At 32.5% G+C, this 22,119-nt stretch overlaps 1 protein-coding gene and 1 long non-coding RNA gene across 2 annotated transcripts; one reads left to right on the top strand and one right to left on the bottom strand.

Moving 5' to 3' along the window:
• Positions 1-2,646: 2,646 nt before the first annotated feature.
• Ing3 (Inhibitor of growth family, member 3) lies at positions 2,647-20,776 on the bottom strand. The gene is made up of 10 exons (XM_085953386.1): positions 20,593-20,776; positions 20,170-20,241; positions 15,319-15,516; positions 14,512-14,653; positions 11,544-11,805; positions 10,771-10,887; positions 6,477-6,736; positions 5,589-5,684; positions 3,976-4,135; positions 2,647-2,976 (listed from the first exon to the last, which is right to left on the bottom strand). Exons 1-10 carry the CDS (start codon positions 20,618-20,620, stop codon positions 2,860-2,862), a joined length of 1,452 nt encoding a protein of 483 aa, XP_085809512.1. The 5' UTR covers positions 20,621-20,776; the 3' UTR covers positions 2,647-2,859.
• On the top strand, positions 20,528-21,285 carry LOC147068554 (uncharacterized). Its single transcript, XR_015071403.1, has 2 exons — positions 20,528-20,599; positions 20,918-21,285. It is a non-coding gene; the product is annotated as an uncharacterized LOC147068554 (long non-coding RNA).
• Positions 21,286-22,119: the final 834 nt, after the last annotated feature.

Raw genomic sequence — 22,119 nt, 5'->3', positions numbered from 1 at the left:
TTTTACATCAGAAAATGCATTTTTAGTATGAATTTTATATTATCATTTGTATATTTTTTACATTACACCGAAGGACATAAGAGAGTTGGTTAAATAATATGTATAAATTATTTTATTTTAGAAAATACCTATTCTTCTGTAATTCAATAAACCTAATCATCACAAATTTACTATAGATAATGTCAATTTACATTTTACATAACATTGCACATTTCTTAAAATAGTAAAAAATATTTCAAGAAATGAACCAAAACAAATATTATGTATGTTCATAGTACTGTTGTTTTATGGAGGCTTCTGAGTAACACAGACTCGCTATGCTGTTATTTTCACTGTAGAATACCTACATCTATTGGCAGATCCTGAGTGACATGTCACATTTTTTTGTCCACATCTATGAAATGAAATAAAAAAAATTAGTGCACTTGCTGGGATTTGAATATAATGCTCATAGAAAGCACAATTTCTGTGCCAGTTCTAGACACTGCCACTTGACCATAGATAATATCGTCTCTGTTCTGGCAGAACACACTAACTGGAGAATACTAGTTTTGAGTAATTTGACTTTGAAGTTGTTAAAATGTTTGAAATAATGGTCTATCATGTGAGTTTATTAAGTAATCGTAAAAAAGATGACTTTAAAATAAAGACTGTTTATTTATTAAGAAGGTTTCCAGACGGTAAAGTTTGAAATAAGTAACATTTTGGTAACTCAATATGTCATTTTTTTCGAATTAGTGTCTTCTGCCAGAACAGTGACGATATTATACGCACTTGACTACAGTTGCAATCTAGTAGGGTGAGAAAAATAAGTATTTATGTTTGGACGCAAATCGAAATATGTGTACTAAACCCATTAAGTGGCGGGAGGTTTTGTATGGCGGCAAGTGAGAGGCCTTAAATGTTTTAGCAAAAGTAAACCTTTTTATTTATTTATTTTTTAAATATCTTGAAAGTTTATCATAAACACTAACCAATCATTTGCTAAATGTCTCATTATTGGACCAGTATTCTTCCGAATTTTAAATTATTCAAAACAAACGCCTGAGACTGGCATTCTGCCTTCAAAGACAGGCGAATAAGTCCACGTTTTTTGTATAGCCGGCGCTCTACACCCGGCCATATCCACGAACATGTTCGCTTTGGCACAGAACCAGATTTAATAAAAAAAACTTACCTATTTTTTTTCAAATATTCAAATGCGAAATACATTGTCAAAATAAAAAAACGTTATTTAAAAAATACAATTTTTCATTTGCATGTTTGTCTCATTTTACTGTTAAAAAAAATATATTTTACAAATGCCATCACATAAACAGACTATCTTGGCCAACACAAAAGAGAACAGGATAGCATGTCTGTGTCATCCAGGAGCCTAAAAAGTGCGCCGGCATTAAATTACAACTGTATTTTCTACCAGGAATATGGTATCCCGTATGTACTATGTTGTCCGTGAGATGGTGAAAACTACCATGAGTCATAGATATTAGTTATATAAGATTGTAAGTTTGTAAACGATGCAAAAACAAAATAAAACAAAAAATTTAATTTTGTAAAAAATTGTTTTATTCTTCAGTTTTACAAAAAAAAAAAAAAGAAAACCTCAAATGAAGAAATGGAAATATCTACAGCACTCCCATCCCTTCTTCTGTTACATGGGTTTGTGTGGTTTGAAGCATTTCATCACTAATGACGACATTTAAAAATAATAATTACTCGATAATAAGAATCAACACTTTAAAACTGGACCTGAGAGGAAAGGCGTAAATGAAAAATGTTAACTTTTTAGAAAAACTAATTTATCTCATTAATTATTATTTGATATTCATACCTTGTTTATACATGAACAACTCAGGTATCAATATTCACTGCCAAAGAAACAAACGGCAAACGAAAACAATTATTGGAAAGGCTGCATTCTTTACTCAGAACACACCATCTCGGGTCGCTAATAAGACATTGATAATGTGTTGCCAATCGTGTTCAGAATCTCAATATTGAGCAATCACATCATCACATCTGTTAACAACTTACTAATTCATTACATCATTTAGACATAGCAGAACATACATACACATTTATTATCATGTTTCCACACTTCACTGCAATTTGCAAATTAGTATACAGTTGACTCTCGATTTACTATGGTAGACAAAAAAATTTATTCCATGGGTAATCAATTTCCCAGTTAATTGAAAATATCAAAATAAATTTATAATATTTTATTTATTTTATTTTATTTATAATTAGAAACACAAATTTTAGATGTAGTGACCACCAAGTGATAAACACCGAATATCTTATGTATAAAGATCAATGAAAATATTAAAAACTGTTTAATGATCAAAATATTTAGACCCAATTTCACTGCACTCGTCTTATGTTAACAGATTACAATCATGCTAATGGGAAATAAGTCATCCGTAAAAATATTTTAATAATAGCGGATTACTTAGCACTTCTCAATAGGGTACTACCACAAACACAATTGAATTCAAATGCATATAAAGTATTTTTCCCACTAGTATTACACTTAACCATGAAAACAATCGTTTTGATAAAAAGCATTTCATCACCATACTTTCTGCCGCCCAGTTATGTTTAACATTATCCCTATAAATCAAGAGTCAACTGAAAGCATAGAACTTGAAGTTATTGAATTTTAGATTCTTTTTATGTACATATTCTATCTTGAAATATATTATTTCGTATAGTTCGACATCATTTGATCAAATTGATTTACCACGATTGCCAAGTATTAAGGATTGAGGGAATTCTTTCTTGATAGATGTAAGTACTGTATGTAATAGAAAAACACAAAGCTAAAGGTACAAATGTGGTGTATTATAAAACTAATTATCAGTTCTTGCGGTTCCCTCTGCGCCTGCTGTTGGCCTGGCATTGCGGGCAGAACCATTTCCCTTTTGGCGGAGCCGTTATGCTAACACACGGGTAATGGAACCACTCATATGGGCACTGAAATAGGAAAATAATACATAATTATTAACAACCAAATAGCGATAGGTAAGCTACTTGGAGTAAACATAATACTGGATATGAATCGAGATGTAGTGAAGCTGCACAGATTAACACATAATGGGAGATTTTCACCAAAGGTGTCCCAATATTGGACTGATTTGATATAGCACGGTGAAAAATTTGAAAAGTACAGTAAAACCTCGTTAATACGAATTCCATGGGACTGAAAATCGAAAAAAAAAATCGAATTACGAAATATGAAATGTAAGAATAGATAGAATTATAGAAAAATATGAAATATTTGATATTTTTTCAATTTGTCAACAATTATTTGGCATTGCTTCTCTAGTAAAACTATGTGAAAATCCAATAAACAATCAACAATTAAATACCTACACCCCTGAAACATGTTATTGTTTAGTTATTGTTTTTCCTTTGAGTGGAGTGCAGTTGTGCCTCTGATGACATACCTCTGTGTGTGTCATGGGTCATAAAATGTCAGGATTTCTGATGTTTTAAGAAATGTCTGTCACATTTTTCAATAACTGACTCATGAATAGTGTACTTTATTACGATTTATTGAATATTTCTATATGCCAGGACTCTGAAATCAATTCGAATTACGAAATTCGAATTAAAGGTATGGTTGTATATAAAAATAATGTTCCAAGGGACTTTTTTTTCGTGAAAATTTCGAATTATCAGTGTTCTTACTAACGAGGTTTTACTGTATTATTATGAATTAATTAACCTTATCTTAGTGTCATTCTGAAGATGGGTTCATAGCGAAACAGCCGTAAACACAATAAATACCTCAATTATCGCTGAATTAACAAGAATATTTTCAATTACTTTGAGATAAACCACAAATTGCATGTTTAAATTATTAATCCCAAACAACATTAATTGCTGATAAATTGATATTCAACATGGCGGTCTCATAATGTCTTGCGTGTCAAATTCGCAAATTTAATAGGCACAGCGAATTACACTCACTTCTTCATTATCACAGGCAACCATGTCTCCATAGGAAACCTGGTTACAAATACAATAACGGGGCTCATTAGGATCGTAAGTCCATTCGCCGTCCGTCAAAGTCTCTTCTAGCGGCATCGACGTAATGGGAGCTGCATTGGAGACACCCACGCTGCCGACACTGCAAAAAAATATTTCATGTGAAGTTTTCAACTTTTTTAGAATTTTCTCACAAAGAGTTGGACAACGATAGTTTACATTTCACACATTGTAAAATCTGCTCAGCATGTAATAAAGTATAAACATCACTTCAATGTTCAATAGATAAAAGATCACAGATACTTGTCAAATCTTGACACATTGTATAATGGCAAGGGTCTAACATGTAAATTTATGTCATTCAACTGTATGTTGAATGACAGTTGAAAGTCAATAATCGGTCAATGGGAACCACATTTCAACCAAATTGATCAACTTATAAGTTTGAATTGAATGAAGTTGAGGCCCTTTCTAGTTTAAGTTGATTCAACAGTGAAATATCTCAAAAGAGTCCACTGGTTTCCTAGGTAAGCTACAGTAGCCTCTACAGTAGCCTAGGTGATGACAACTCGCATCACGTGTTTTTTCATTTGACGCCATCTTGATTACAACTATTGGTTCAATTAAAATAGATATATGGGAACATTCCTATCATTTTCTCTTTTGACATTCAAGCCAACTGTACCATAATTATGGTATTTTTACTATAATTTTGATTTGACAAAAAATCAAAGAAAAAATGAAAGGTAGAAAAAGAGCTTCTGAATTTCTTTATTTCTCCATTGTTTTTTTGTGAGAAACAAAAAAAACCTATACATTTTTAACAGAATGATGACAATGCATACTCTACTAGTATGCGGTCCCAAAAATTATTTTCTTTAATCTCTTTGAAAAAAAAGTATTTTTTTCTTTTCTTCAGTAAAAAAAATCAAAATAAAAACCGTGGCACAGTTCGCCATGAGCTTTCTTATAGGAAAGAGGTGACCGTATACTATACGGTCTCCAATTTTATTAGATTCCATATGAAGAGTAATTCAATTTCATAGTTGATTTTGCCAAAATTCATGAATTCAAGAATGAAAACCTAACCTAACCTAACCTAACCTAACAAATAATCCAGTATATCGGCTATTTTCAAAATTTGTTTGCTGCTGGCTTCCTGTAAAGTGTAAACCGACAAGAACCATGTTTTTTTAGACATGAATTTTATGTCAGTACTATACGACTCAAAGAGATTGGACGGTCTTTACAACATTTCACAGTGAAGTGTGATACGGCGAACTGCGTAGGTACAAATTTTTGGACACGTAAATATACACCAATGGTACTATAATTTCGTAATAAAGGAAAATTGCCTAACCGAAAAAAAAAGTTTTTCGAAAAAGTATCAACTGTCCGTTGCTCGCCCAAATCAGGTGTCAGCTCATTGACTGTGACAGAATATTTCCTGGAAGTAATCTGTGTTGTGCGTGAAACAGCTCATCGACCAAATTAATTTCAGTCAAGTACCATATGTTGCGTAGCTAAGACAAGCATTTTCACTCTATCCATCTTCATTGTGTGTATTGCATTTGGATAAAAATGTGTGTACATACTTAGAAGTTGGAGAAGATGATCGGCTGACAGAAGAAGCCAAAGATGCAAGTTGCGAGTGAAGCATATTGCTGGAAGATCCTCCGTAACTTGCTTTCCTGATAAAAGAAAAGGATAGTTTAATATAAAACTTTTCATTATGTTTATACAAAATTCATTGAACATTTGAAATAAATATCATGCTAGCCAGTTAAAAGGTACTACAGTACACTCTCAGTAATCCGCCGCTCGATTATCCGACTATACTATACTACTAGATTATACTATAATCCGCCATTATTTCTACTAGTTGAAAGCACAAAATCAAGCTATATATATCTATAATTCGCCGGTATTCGATTGTCTTCAGTAGTCCGCCGCGTGCAAGTATACATCGCAGATGAGACAGGTTTATTTTGGAAACTTCTCCTTCGTAAAACGTATGTTCATCGCGAAGAAAGTAATCTACCAGGGAGAAAAGTGCCCAAGGACTGCATCCCAATTATGCCGTGCTCCAAAGCAACCGGTATACACAAACTGAAGCTTTTGGTCATAGGTCATAGGGAAAGCCAGGAATCCTAAGCCATTCAAATAAAAATATGTATAATTTAGTAAATACTTGATTTTGATTATAAATAAAACCGTAATTTGCTAGCACAAACTTCTCAAAAAAACTATTTTTACGAAAAAGCTGTTTTAATTTTTACCATATTTTGTATGTATGCACTATAATACGCCGTTTTCACTAATTGGACACTTGTCTGATTTTTGGGGTGGTGGATTACTGAGAGAGTACTGTATAACTAAAATATGATTTAAAAATGCTAGTACCTACAAATTACATAGGTGGTTATCAATGTCATTTAGATATAAAGGGAGAAGAAACAGAACAGAATGTTGTAAAAGCTCACTTCTTGTGTCTCTTATTAGAGGAGCCAGACGATGACGAGGGAGCGTGAGAAGTAGCCGAGGGCAGAAGCGGTAAGGAAGTCATCTCGTGCAGATTGCTGGCGGCAGCGTGCAGAGCTTGCTGAGCTGCCCCGGCCAGCTCTCGCCCCACCTGCAGCTCGTTGCCGCCCACTCCGCCTGCATTCGACACTGAATTGGGCGCTCCGCAGTGGATGGCCTCATAAGAAGCCTTCAGAGAAGCCGTCCGCCTTCCTTGCTGCATCTGTAATTCCATATCGACTGTAAAAAGGAAAAAGGGCGTAATCCACACAACGCAAATTTTACAGGAGGAGCAAAAAACGTTTTTTCAATGATTTTCTGTCAAAATCAAAATAAAAAATATACACAGACTTAAAGTGCATAATGATTAATAATTTAGTGTAATATTTTCCCAATCTGACATTAATTACGTAAGTTATTAGAGAAAAACCGATAAAAATGATGGTAACATCCTTTTTCCTTACCAATTTCAAATGTCGTATTCATAAAATACAGTGGACTTACGCAGCAAATAGCCTTTTTTCACACTTATTTTTAATTAAATTCTTGGGAATGTATTTCTTTATAGTGTTTCACTAGGTGTTTATTTAATATTTTTTCATTTCCTATGGTTTAATTATATTAAGTTTAAAATTAGAACAATCATAATTTATTATTTTCAGAAAAAAAGTATTTTATTAAACCATAAATGACACATAATCATTACATAATAGTAATAATGATAATAGTAAATATAGCAAATATTTTATTATATATAGATAGACATAGTATATTGATTCAAGCTAATCTTAGTTATTTACAATAATTATAACAAATAACCAATATTTTCGGATGTATTTGGTTCTTGACAATCACTTGTCACTTTGATCAGTGGCTTCTGACAACAAATTAAAACAAAACGCATTTTACTCGAGATTTATGTTATTACTATAAATAATACGGTGCATAATTATAATTTTTGTCCAATACAATGATTTTAATCGTAAATATAAGCGTACATAGGACAGTTTAGAATTGTGTTTGACATGTCACATAACCTATAAACCGCACGGCGGTGTTTGAAGTAAATATAGCAAATATTTTATTAATTTTATCATCTAATATGAACAAGAGATCATTAACCAATGATTAAGACACAATATAAGTTGTAACATAATGTTTTATAACAATTTACAGAGAATTAATGATGACGCTTCACTTGTGCGGCATAACAATTTCAAGGCGTAATTTTAAGGTCTTACCATTTTTCTTTGTGTTGTTTATTCCATCCATGTTAACACCACACATTTTAAGAATATTTTAACTTCTTTCTATTGCCATTTTCACTGGATTAGTATACTTTAAATGAATTTTAATGGAAAGAGTGTCGAAAAACGTGTTGGACTGTCAAACGAGCGAGCGAAACTATTAGGTGGCTTAATCTTCATTATGGTTCATACCTGAGCCAGCCGGGCGTCAGCGTTTAGTAAAACTGCCATTATCCTCATACATTTACGGATTAAGTTGCTTACCGCCCTTTTCCTTACCACAAAAGATTGCTTAAACGACTTATAATGTCATTGACGTGGTTTGAGCCCCTTTTCCTGGACGTAAAATTCACACGCCCTTCATTTCTAAAAACTAAAAGCTAAATTTTCATAATAATTCGTCATTTGCAGCTTAAATCCTTTGGGCATACCATGTATTGAGTTGAATACTTTGCTAATAACAAATAAAACCCACTTTGCAAAAACTGAGGCTTACGCCCCTTTTCCTTTCCACAGTCGATATAGCATATTACAGCAGAGCGAACAAAATAAAGATAGTTATTAAAGCCAAATAGCAGTTTTAACCGTGAAACTGATAAAAAATACGAGAAAACAAAAAGATGTAGTTGCAGTACAAAAACGTAGAAGCACACAGTTGTGAACAAGATGACAAAATGGTGACTAGGACCAGTGGCGAAGGGTGACTTTTGGAAAGAGGTAGGCTGTAGAGATCAGAGAAAAAGAGCACACTTGTCAGGTATACTTATGGGAAATAAGAAGATAATATGATATTACTACTGATGAATAGGTACACACTAATGACAACGACACACTAATTCAATGAAATTTCAAAAGCTCAATAACAACATAAAATTGAGTAATGAGTTTAAATTATGTTTTTTCTTAAATCTTACATCAAAAATCATTAGATAAAATTATTTTTTATTTTTAAAAACAATCTATATTTATTTATATGTGATTGAATGCCATAGAAATTATTTTTTTAAATTACCTAATTATTAATTATTTTGGAGAAAGGTGCAGTCATTGGCAATAATATTATGCGCAAATAATTTAGGCTTCACCATTCCTTGGCGAATATTCCGATAAATGCGTTAAAGACAGATGGAGCAATGTGGCAAATTTTTTTAAACATTTTCAGACAGATGGTGCTGTAATCTGTATATGTGTCGCTAGATTTCAAAATCAGCCAAGTCCATAATAGAATAGGAGAAAAACAGCTTTTTGTTTTCTCAAATACACAGTCACAAGGGTGAAAGTTTATATTATTTCGAGTATAGAATATTTAAAATTAATAAATTTCAAATTTTGATAATGCAGAAATGTTAGAAAGCAGTAGTTTTTCAGCAATTCACAAAGAAGTCAAAAATACCTAAAGGTGGACTTGGCTGATTTTGAAATGTAGCAACACATATATTTATAATACATTCCTACATATACGACAGATATCATTGGCAAGTTAAATTATTTTTATAGAATACAGTAAAACCTCGTTAGTAAGAACACTGATAATTCGAAATTTTCCCGAAAAAAAAGTCCCTTGAACATTATTTTCATATAAAACCATACCTTTAATTCGAATTTCGTAATTCGAAATGATTTCAGAGTCTCTGGCATATAAAAATATTCAATAAATCGTAATAAAGTACACTATATCATGGGCCAGTCATTGAAAATTGTGATAGACTTTCCTTAAAACATCAAAAATTACTTATTTTATGATGCTAATAAAAATAATCCTGACATTTTATGACCAGAAATCTATGATCAGAAATGAAATTAATGAAAATCAAAAAAAAAAAAATTTTCAAAATTTTTATATTTTTTTTCCCCATACATTTCGTAATTCGTAATTCGAATTTTATTTCGATTTTCGGTCCCATGGAATTCGTATTAACGAGATTTTACTGTATAAGTGATTATTTAAATACGTCAATATACAATTGAAGAGTGACATTCCAAGCCGGCCTTAGTCCAAAATTACAAATTTTCATGTTTTGATGGAATCCGATAGAGTGTGCTGAGATCTATATTCTCACTAAAACTTATATTTTACAAAAAATCCTAAGTCTCTTAAATTTGATGTCGAAATGTGCCTTTTTTCTCAAAACAGCACTAAGGTAACGGTTGATTCTTTCCAAACTGGCCTAAGGATATATGCGCATGCGCAGTTGAACTTTTTTGCAACATTTACGCTCCAAGCGGCCATAATATAATATTGTAACACGTCAGATTAGAAATGTCAGACGAAATATTAGATAATTTTTGTTTTATAAGTTCATGTGCACATCAGTAAACTATTTTTTTATTGAAAATGATCCTACATTGTAGTATTATTATATAATATATTATTTTGCTGTAAAAGTTACAATGTTTACCCTTTTATCAAAAAATGCAATAAAGTGAAAGAAATTTTATAATATTTTTATTCACTAATCATCCCAACAGACCTGTCCATGACCTGTCTTTTACACAATCATAATTGTATACACAAAAGACACTCAACTTTACTTTATTGTGTCCCAAACTGTACTTAGTACAGACTTAGGGCCATTTTGAAAAAAAAGTCAGTTTTTGAATGAATTTTTTTGAAGTTTTACTATACTTTTTAATATTATTTATATATTATGTTTTTGAGTCTTTGAATTTTCTATGAAATTGCCAAACATTATAGTACCGAAAAATTAAGAGGTAAATTGCAAATCACAAAAATATGATTATCTCAAAATCAGATTTTTAGACTTAGGCCAGTTTGGAATGTCACTCTTCAATTATAAGTTATATTTCCTAAGAAGGTAAGCTTCAAATAAATGTCTAGTATGGAGTCTTGCGCTACTGACTTAAACTAATGATTGAATACTGTCCAAGTCATTTCACATTGCAGATTCATCTCTGGCAAGTTACACTCAATGCTGAGATTTAAGCAATTCGCTTGATAGTCAGATCACCTTTATCAGTGCCATGCACGAGTATGTAATAGAATATTGACCTGTTGGGTGGCGGCGATGGCCTGGCTGGCTGCTGCAGCGATGGCGTTTCCTGCTCCCATGTGACCCAAAGAATAACTCGGGCTGTTTGCTTCTGTCACTCCACGCCCCAACGCGGCCTGCAATATGACACATCATGTTTCAAAACACTTAAATATGTTGATGACAATTTCTTATATTATGAAGATGGAACCTAAATAATATACGAAAATAAAGCTGAAAAAACGGTTACTAACGATAATCCACAGCACTTTATTTAATAAAAATCCAATAAATTTTATATTTCAGAAAACATCGATGACCCCGACAATGTGGTGACAGCAGCACCTTTACCCTACGGTAAACCCAGGCCGGTTGACTAAGACTAAAATTAGTTGCAAATAATTTCATATAGGTACCAGATTCATTTATTGAAGTACTCTAAAATTTATTTTGCAGGACTACACTGTGATAAAAATATAATAGTGTGTACAGGTCTAAAAGTAGGTTTTTGTACAATGAACTGTCTTTATTAATCATTTAGATGAACAATCATGTAAAATCACAAATATCAGTACATTAATAATTAACTACAGCATAATAGTGGTCGCCATTTTTTTTTTATTGATTAGCAAAATAGGTAATCATTGTTAAGAATGTTAATTTTTCTGTACACAGTGTGCTAAAATTGAATTGGAATTGCTATCTAATGTTGTTGTACAAACAATTCATATGAATTCAACTCGATGTATTTTATTGGAATGAAAACATACATACTATTGTTGACAAAACCAACCTGTATGGCTGAATCAGTTCTAGACAAGGCATGAGGGGCAGTGGCTGCGACGAGAGTTCTCCCCTCTGTGTTTCTGCTTCCCCCGCCCAATCCCAAACCACCCCCACTAGACGGCACCCCACTTCCCAGTCCCAATCCAACGCCACCTCCCATTCCGAGTCCTGCAGCAGAAGAGTCGCTCCCTCGGGCCAAGGCCGTTCCAGTTACCGCACTGCCGCTGCCACCCCAGCTCTCTCGTCTCTTTTCTGCCCGCACCCTGTATCTGATGCCAAACCATTTTACGTGAGTAAACCTTTTATTTATCTTTATCATTAGATGATAAAAACATTATTCACCTATTAGTCTTTAAGGCTATACTTCAGCTGAGGCGTGGTCAAAAAAAATTGTGACTACGCGACGCGCAGATTGTGTACACGACACGTGCCGAACAAAGCATAATTTGTCATAAAAATTCAACATGCGTCCGTTTAATGTTATATTTATTGTTATATTAGCAATAATAATAGTATATTCATTGACATGTTTTCTTTTCCGAGTACATGCGTAATATTTTTTAGTCATCTTTACAAGATATAAGAATTAATTCCTCCGACGCCATCACAAAACAAATTGACGTGTTCACGTCTCAACTACCGCTCTCCGATTGGCAACGAGCGTGAAATTTCATCCCACCTATTGTTGAAAATTATTTGCCGTTTCACTGATGTATGCTCTTAAACCACATAACGGTTCGAAACAAATATGATTTTAGTTCAATGAACGCTATATGAACCATCTTACACATTGTACGAAAAATTTCAATAGTGCACACCGTATCCCCTCCCCTCTCTGCAAATACTGTTGCAATCTATTTTATAGTCTACAATTACAAATCCTGTTTGATTTCTTGATCTTGAAATCCCAGGGTTGATAATGACAGAATCCCTAGATTGCAGAATTCCTTTTTATATAATTTTTGACAAATAAAATGTTTTTGTCAACAAAAGAACTGAAAGCAGTTGGTTTAAAAATAAAAATGTATTGACATCTCAAAAAATTACCATTCCCGAGATTTTATGAAATAGTATGAATACAGTAAAACCTCGTTAATACGAATTCCACGGGACCGAAAATCGAAAAAAAAATCGAATTACGAAATGTATGGGGGAAAATATTAAAATTTTGAAAAAAAAAAATTTGATTTTCTTTAATTCGAAATTTCCGATTCCGTGTGTGAATATAGGTCATAAAATGTCAGGATTATTTATATTACCTTCTTAGAATAAGTAATTTATGCTGTTTTAAGAAAAATCTGTCAATTTTCAATGACTGACTCATGAAATAGTGTACTTTATTGCGATTTATTGAATATTTTTGTATGCCAGGGCTCGCTCTTAAATCATTTCGAATTACGAAAATCGAAATAAAGGTATGATTTTATATGAAAACAATGTTCAAGGGACTTTTTTTACGAAAATTTCGAATTACAGTGAATTTCGAATTATCCGTGTTCTTATTAAAGAGGTTTTACTGTAGTCATGAGTCGAAAAAATTAATTATCCATCAAAAAACTGCTACTAAATGTGAAATTTCTAGACGTATTTTTTGTTACTACTTCATATTATTATGATGACAGTACCAGACACTTAAAAACAGTTTTTAGGCAGAATTTCCATATGCCGAACTTAAAAAAAATATTAATCTCCAACATCGATTGGAGCCAGTTTGAGATTTCATCATATTACAAAAATCCAATAAACATATCTAAAAATTAAATTCCATTCACCAAAGACGTACAAAGTACAGATACAATGTATTATTATTAAATTAACACTTAATCCAATCAATTTAAAATCTCACATAATATGAGGGCTCTAAAAACAAAAACGGCAGTTTCTATTTTTGTAAAATGTCTTACTTTTCTTTTATATGCATAATTTCTAAAAAAAAAATATTAAATGTTATATACGTATTATTATTATATAAACAACATTCAAAAATACTTTTATCAGAAGATATACCTTACCTATAATAAAGATATGACATTTTTAATGGCTCGCCAACATTTTACGACAATAGAATTTGCCGTTTTTGTTTCTAAGCCCATCACACTATATAAGCATGCCAATTCTTATTCTTATTCTCATTGTCATACATGTTAATTTAGTTGTTTAGGTAATAAAAAAACTTATAGAATGAATTTTATCAGTGTATTTCAATTAATTCTAACCAATGAAAATTTTGTATTATTCTATCTATAGGAAACAGTTTAAGCGACCAAGGTTTCGTCTTTCAGCATCTTCAGGCACTGTGCATATCTACCTACGATAAATGAATAGCTGATCGAAACTTGTGTCACTAGAACTGATACTTGTGTGATAACAAAAACCTTTCATCAATTAGAATTTAAATTCAAATTCAGTAGGTACCCTCAGTCGACAGTACTAATTATCTAGACAGTATTTCAAATATGACAGGAGAAAATAAACAAATTGACAAAACATAAATCATTCGTAAAAACATTCCATCCAAAATAATTACATTATATATTGAAACCTCAGATTGAGTTAAATAAACAGAATAAGTGTTGCTATGAAATTTAAGCTAAATCTTTTTTTTAAAAAAATTCTTCATTTGGAATCAAGTAAGACCTGCGTCGACGTGCTCGAACTGCAGTGCAGTGTGTCTTTGCCCTTATTTGTGTTGATAAAAATATGGTTTATAAAGAATACATAATAAAATCACATGGAGTAGGCTTTGTTTCTAGTTCACATAACAAAACTTGTTACAATGACGTTATTTTCCCCAAACGCAAAAGTATGAAGTAAATAATTTAAAATTATAATAGTATGTGTGTATTAAGAATTTTACTTTTACTTGGAAGAATTTTAGTGGATTCATTTTCAATCAGCCTAAAAATTGGAAAGAACATGATGTTTTTTTGTAGTGTTGATAGAAACATGTTGAACACAAATATGCCTGCGTTTACCTATTCTCTTTGTGATGGGTGGTCTGTGAACTCTGGCCAAGGGGAGTGGGCGCGTCGAGCTCGAGTGACCGTTTCTCGAGCAATTCTGTGATCCCCTTATTATCGGCCTCTAGTTCACACTTAAACTTATACAGTTCAGTGTCTGAAAAAAATATCCTCTTCATTCAAAATGGATACTCTCAGACTATAACTAGGCACAGATATATTTAATCGATAAATGTTTCAATCGTGGCTATTTTGTTGTCTTCTTCAGGTGCCAACATAATGTGACATTCTCAAAGCTCTATCGATCCGATATTATAAACTTTATTCTTTTTCCTCCATTAAATTTAAATATTATTAATGCTTTCTTTTTTTTGGGTTGAAGTTTTACTGCATTTTTTAAATATTGCAGAGAAAACTCTAGGAAAAGAAAAAAAATAGCCACAATAAGTCAATGATAAAGTCTTATTGCAAAGAAAATCAATTTCATTTCATAACTCTTGTCAATTGATTGATATTGTAAATATTTAGCAAAAAAAATGTTGCATTCAGTAATCAAGTAGAGGGTATTAATTAATGTACATTATATTCATTCAATATCATTTATACAAACTGACATAGAAAATTTTAATTGCTGTAAAGGACAAACCACAAGTAAAGATCAATTTTGTTAATTTTTTATGTCATGTTTTGACAAAAATCAGATTTCTGCGTACCTACAGAATGCCTCTCTTTGGCAAGGGTAATTTTTTTTTCAATTTAATATCAGCTACGTAAATACTTAAGCAATATTTACCGGACATAATATTGGGTATGAAAACTTACCTAATCTTCTTAAATATCTTTCAACTAATTCGTAAACTTGGTTGGCCAATTGAAGTTTCTCATCCGCGTCTTCTAATGTTTTATCGTATGTGGATCGGATGTCCCGAAATTCCTCATTTGCATTATCCGTGGTTATATCGCCACGTCTACACGATCCAAATAACAATCTCACCCGTTTTTCTAATGAATCCATATTATCTGCAAAGGAAAATGACATAGGTACATTTCATGATACAGAATTAATTGGTGTTCTCACTCCCGTACGCTGTGTCACTTTTGTCTTTAACATATTATGCAATGATCACTTCAAAACGATTTGATTACAGATAATATGTTAAGGAGTTTTCATTTTTATAGCAGTCTAAAATAATATAATAAAATTAGTTAAAACTTCTAATATTGAATTTTGTTATCATATTTAGAATATTATTTAAAATAAATTACTTAAATGCAACTTTTGTTTATTATAATATTATCTTACCAAGATTTAATATTTTTTTATTGTCTGCGTACAAATTAATATTACATGGTATGTAAATCGTGCCTAAGTGATGTCATAATTTTCAAAATAATATTGTACATCTGATGTATTTTTCTATCTTCACCAATATATCTAGTTACCTCTTTGTTTATAATGATATACTTTTTTCTATTTTTCTTCCTATTTTATGTTGTCGCAATCTTGCTAGGTTTTACTATATTATAATTGAGGCGTAGAGTTACTAAACCCGCTCTAGAGACTTTTTTGAGTTTTGAGTAAATCACGAAAAACTATTTTGGGCATATTATAATGATTTAAGTGTAATTTTAGATGTTATATTTCTTCCGTTACATACGGAAAAGTATAATAAAATGTCAAATCCAATGTATAAGCCGTATTTATTCAAATAAATGCATTTTAATTATCCCAAGAGCGGACTTTGTCAGTCGCTACCTGACAGAGCGGCGTTCGATGCGGAATTTTTTTTAAAAGAGCGGTGTTTGGTGCACAGTGGTACATTGTCGACAGGAGATGATAGTTCAGTAGCGGTCCGTATTTATTTTAATTATGTAATATATTTTCAAATTTACTTTGTCTAGAAAATATTTTGTAGCCATTCTTACCTACTGGCAGCTGTATAATTTTCGCATTGCACCTACATATTTAGCTGTTATATTGGTATGTAATATATTTTAAAAATAGTGGTATGTACTTGTCTTGAAAATAAAATGCTTTTTGTTGGTACAAAGCATTAATATTTATTTAGAGTAACAATAACACATTTAATAATATCAATAGCATATATGAAAAAACCCAGCGGAATTAAGTACCTGCCTTTAACTAACTAATCACCCTATTACCTGTGACTCAAATTCCATGAATTTGGGAAACCCACCATTACCTACCAACCTATTTATTAAATGTAAAAATAAAATGATAATATTTTTAAGTAATATTATTTATTATCTACTTAGGTACCTATATTAGATATTTTATAACATTAAATTCAGAAAACCAAATCCGACAAATAAATGTCTACTTTTCATATACAAATAGGTAGGTGGGATTTCTGAAATTTATTGCAAAAACGTATTATAAAAATAATGGCATTTATACAAGATAGCACAGCATTGTTAACTATGTATTGTTATTACAACTAAGCTAGGTAATCTACAAGTACGATATATTAATAAACATAGGTACCGTCAAACCCCCTAACTCCACCCGGTTATTTAACAGAAAGTCGTTTTGCCACCAAAATATCCACCAATATGAAGACTTATAGACGTTAGGTAATGCACAATGATAGTGTTTATTTTTATTTTTATTGAAGTAACACCCTTTTCATACTAAATAATACAATAAATCACTATTTTTTATATGGACGAAGTTACGGCACGATTCCTTAACTTCGCCTAGTGTGTTTTAGTAGGTCCAGTACAAAATTATTGTCTATGAATACTCACAAAATTCATTAAAAAATGACCTCAAGCAAATGTAGGTCTTATGCCAGCGACAATTGGACATATTTTAAAGAAATATCTACATAGGCGAAGATAGGAATCACTTCAATGACTGTTTCATAAAACCTACCAGTTTATGTTAGGGCTGCCAAAACCCAAAGCATTATAGTATTTAGATAGTATACTTTTAATAAAGGAAATATGAGAAAAAATATTAACTGGTGATTCAAAGTGATGAATAGTTTTCAGTCTAAAAACCATAAAAATAAAAAAATAAATCTATTTCAAGAAAAGCAAAAACAAAAAAATAGTAAAAACATGACTTTCTAGTGTTTAATTGATTTAGGTGAAGTTAGGGACACTTGGCGAAGTTAGGGGGTTTTACGGTAATTGAATTAAAATTCATTATCATTCATATTAACGAATGATACAATTTTGTGACGAAAACAACTTGTCCTGTGTAGATAATGATAAGGAATATCTTTTTTTGTCAGGGGAGATGAAAAAAAATAGCCTACCGTAACATAGAACCTACCTACTAAATCTATCATTTGTATAGTAAAAATTATCAAACAAAAAGTATCTCCCCGACAGAAAATAGTTTTCCTTTAATTATATTTTTGACACGTCAAATCAAATAATGTTAAAAACGTGTACTTGAGATTCTTATGATAGTTTATTATACCACACAGAATATTAAATATAAATGACAACAAAAAAAAAACACGTGAAACTACAAAGTAATATGAGATACCACTGGATTATCCATAACAATACAGCAAAATACAGTCAATTTTTAAATACGTTTCTTGGCGTAACAGGTTATATTTCCACGCAGCTGGATTTCTCAAACGCTTCCTTGATTGTCCTAGTTGAGATTCCGTCACACTAACTATGGAAACATTCATTATTAAAAATAAAAAATAGTAAAATAGTCGGAGCAAAATTACGACCTTCCTCACTTATCCTGTTGACAGTTTGTACGGAGATTAAAGAATTCGTGAAGTCATTATTTAAATCGCGGCATCGGATTGGCCGATTACGCACAGAGGGTTTTACCAGAACAAATTAATTTTCAGAGCGGGTTTAGTCAGTCGCCTCGATATCTATTTTGATTTTTTGAAGAAACAGAGAGGAATTTAAAACTCTCGCCTAGAACAGAAGATAGATCTTACGAAAGAGCTCCTGTGTACATTCAAAACTATTTTTTTTTGAAAAATCGCCCAGAGCGGATTTTGTAACTCCATGCCTCAATTTATATATGGCAATTATACTGGTTCGGCTGGTCTAAAAAAGACCACTGAATTCAATAGTAACACGTATCACCTGTTCATCGATTTTAAGGCAGCTTATGATAGCATTAATCGAAACCGGTTATACGAAGCAATGCGAGAATTTGAAATTCCGACGAAAATAATTAAACTTGTAGAGATGACAATGAGACCAGTACAATGTCGGGTGAAGCTTCAAGCGGAAATATCCGAGCCATTTATATCACTGAATGGCCTCAGGCAAGGTGACGCTCTGGCATGCCTTCTATTCAATATTGCGCTAGAAAAGGCGATATGGGATGCAAAGATTGATGCCCGTGGCAGCGGTACGATATTTACTAAGCCTGTGCAGCTGCTGGCGTATGCCGATGATATTGACATCATTGCCATAGAATTGGCGCTGAAAAAGGCATTCACAGCACTAGAAGCCTCTGCAAAAAGAATGGGCTTACAAATAAATGGGGCAAAAACTAAATACATGCCAGTCTATGTCACATCACAAGAAGGCGCACCAAAGTTAGATATTGGTGCATACAAGTTTGATACGGTCGACAGTTTTATATACCTTGGATCTCTTGTAACTCGACATGATATTACAGAAGAAATCAACAAGAGAATCATGTCTGCGAATAAATACTACTTAGGCCTGTTAAGACATTTTAAGTCCCGCATACTATCTCGCCGAACTAAAAGCACTCTTTACAAGACACTTGTAAAGCCGGTGCTCACCTACGCATCGGAAACCTGGACATTAACTCTGCGAAATGAAGGTGCCCTGAACATCTTTGAAAGAAAATTCTCCGCCGTATATATGGACCGATCAGGGACGGCACCAATTGGAGGAGAAGATATAATGCTGAGCTCTACGGGCTGTACGAAGATTGCAGAGCAGTTCAATCAATTAAGATTGGGAGACTGCGATGGCTAGGTCATGTGCACCGTATGAATGACAATGAACCGGCAAAAAGAGTGATGTCCAGCAATCCAATATGGCGTAGAAGAGGCAGGCCAAAGATTCGCTGGTTGGATGGAGCTGCCAGTGACTGTCGTATTCTGGGGGTACCGAATTGGAAAGCGGCCACACTGAATAGGGACAGGTGGAGGGAGCTGTTGGAGGAGGCCAGGACCCACACCGGGTTGTCGCGCCCCTGATGATGACGATGAATTATACTGGTTGCAACATCTTTTCTTTAATCTATTATTTTTTTGGTACAAGTCGGTTATGGGGAAGCCAGGCGGGAAGCGCGCTAATTGTCATAGCCGATTTCGGCAAAATTCTTGAATTCAAGAATGTAAACCTAACCTAAACTAACCCAACCTAACAAATAATCCAGTATATCGGCTATTCCGCAGCGGCTTCCCCATAACCGACTAGTGCCATTATAACTTCTGTTTTTCTTCTGTCCACTCATTGCACTCATTGTCAAACTATTCTTCTACAAAGTAAAGATCCTACTGCGCAACGGTGCGGAGAACTACACCTCAATCAAATTAAAGACATTTTAAGTATCCCTCATGGCTGGGTAAAGGTCCATGTATAAACAAATAGGCATTATAATTGGAATCAGTAAAGTGCATTATCCATTAATATGCTCTTATTATTATAAAATATCAGTTCATGAGGCAAGCGTCTTACTTTGGACAGATAAATCTAATTCTCTCATCTCTGTGAACCGGTCACGCAATTCCTGAGGTAGATGCTCGATCACTGAAAAAGTAAATAATTAGAAACAATTAAAAACAACCATTAGTTTGATAGTGCTGTCAAATTAATATGCAATTTTGACATAACAAAAAAAATAATAAATATATCTAATACAGTCAAGTGCAATAAGATAACACGATTTCTTTTTGGTAATTTTATAGAGCTATAAAAAGTTATGGGTACATCTATGGGTATTTAATTCTATTTTTTTTTTAATTGTAATTTTCCACTAAAAAATATGAATTTTCGAATTTGGAGCCGTTGTCAAAATTATAATGTTGGTGTCATTGGAAATTTGGAGAAAACGCCCTGACGTTAGCGCAGTGCAAGACAACGAGTAATTGGCGTACTTACTTTCGAGGTAATCTTCTAAATACAACATATTTGGTTATAGTAATGGTTTTTTGTGTTTTTATAAATTGAAAATCAAACGATTGCAATATTAACTAACGAAATCGTGAACTCTTTTGTGACGCACACGTCAACGCTGTCATGAACTCGAAGGCGTCAGTAACAACTTAGCCAACTTTCAGAAACCAAAAACCACATTGATAAAATGGCGTAGAGTTGCCAGTTTTTAAAATAAATTTTCCCAACTCAATATAATATTAATTCAGGGATAATATTATTTTGTATTATTTGAAAAATATTACATTATACTGTGTACGTTTTCTTTCAGAAGACAATGATTCGGCGTCCGATCACCAGCATCGAACTCAAACTAGACGATTTGGAAGAGTACGACGCGATGAAGAGGGACATAGCAAACGCAACCATAGGATCGAATCACGATGTGAATGTCTCCTTCAACAAACCTCCAATATGGAACATAGGCCCCAAATCGACCAAAGAAATACAAGACAGAATCGGTTTAACCCAGCAAAACAAAAGAACTAATCCAACATGAACCTAACAATCATCTCTATGTTATTAATAATAATCATATTATGTACCTAAGCATTTTTATAATTTTTGTTCTATCTTATGTTTTATTGACTACTAACTTTCAATTGCTACAATAAAATAATGAAATAAAATACCCCTAAACCTTTCGTATTAATTACGTAATTATTACAAAAAACATGTTTATGTGAAACACAATATGTTTATGCTAAAATTATATAACACCCAAAGAGGCACCGTCCAATCTTTTTGATAACACCTATCTAATTTTGATTTAGATTGGGTATTTTAAAGCACTTGTGGCAGTAGGTATCTAGTATGATGGAGTCTGTCATTGGGAACTTTTTTTCAAGACAAAGAGTGCTCCATAACTTTTCTAAAACTTTGTCATACAATCACCAGTACACCGAATTAAGACTATCATCAATACAGTAATAATTATTAATAATAATGGCAGTGTTTTATTTTTCACTTCCGTTGAAAAATACAAAAAAAAATCATAACTTACAATATAATATGATATAAGTAGTCATTTACAAAGAAAATTTTAACTTTTACGCATTTGAAAAGTGAACGCCTCATGCGCTTCAACGAAACCCGCCACCGATAATTAGGTATTATCAGTGCTTGAAATGGAAAGTTTTACGAACCGGAACTCTCGTAAATTTGCTCGAAAATATTGACATATTAATGTTCTTGCATAATTCATTATTTTATGTATTATATACAAATAAGTATACTATTTTTTGTTATATACCTTCCAAGCGCAGATGGTGAAATGGAATATCTAGCAGTCTTTAAACTTGTGGCATGCAAGATTAAAGCATAGTTGTGTTGGTGTGATGGACGGAAAACAAGCTTTACGTCTCGTCATAAATACTTTTTTGTGGGTAGGTACCATGATTCCAACAAGTTTCGTATCAATTTTAAATATATAATAGTAAATTAATTGTATAACTTTTTATACTGCGTACCCAC

The sequence above is a fragment of the Rhyacophila brunnea genome, unplaced genomic scaffold (assembly GCF_057557595.1).
Source record: "Rhyacophila brunnea isolate RB1 unplaced genomic scaffold, BYU_Rbru_1.0 scaffold_3, whole genome shotgun sequence".
Classification (NCBI taxonomy): domain Eukaryota; kingdom Metazoa; phylum Arthropoda; class Insecta; order Trichoptera; family Rhyacophilidae; genus Rhyacophila; species Rhyacophila brunnea.
Note: the sequence above shows the minus strand (reverse complement) of the source record. Positions and strands in the feature narration are given on the sequence as shown.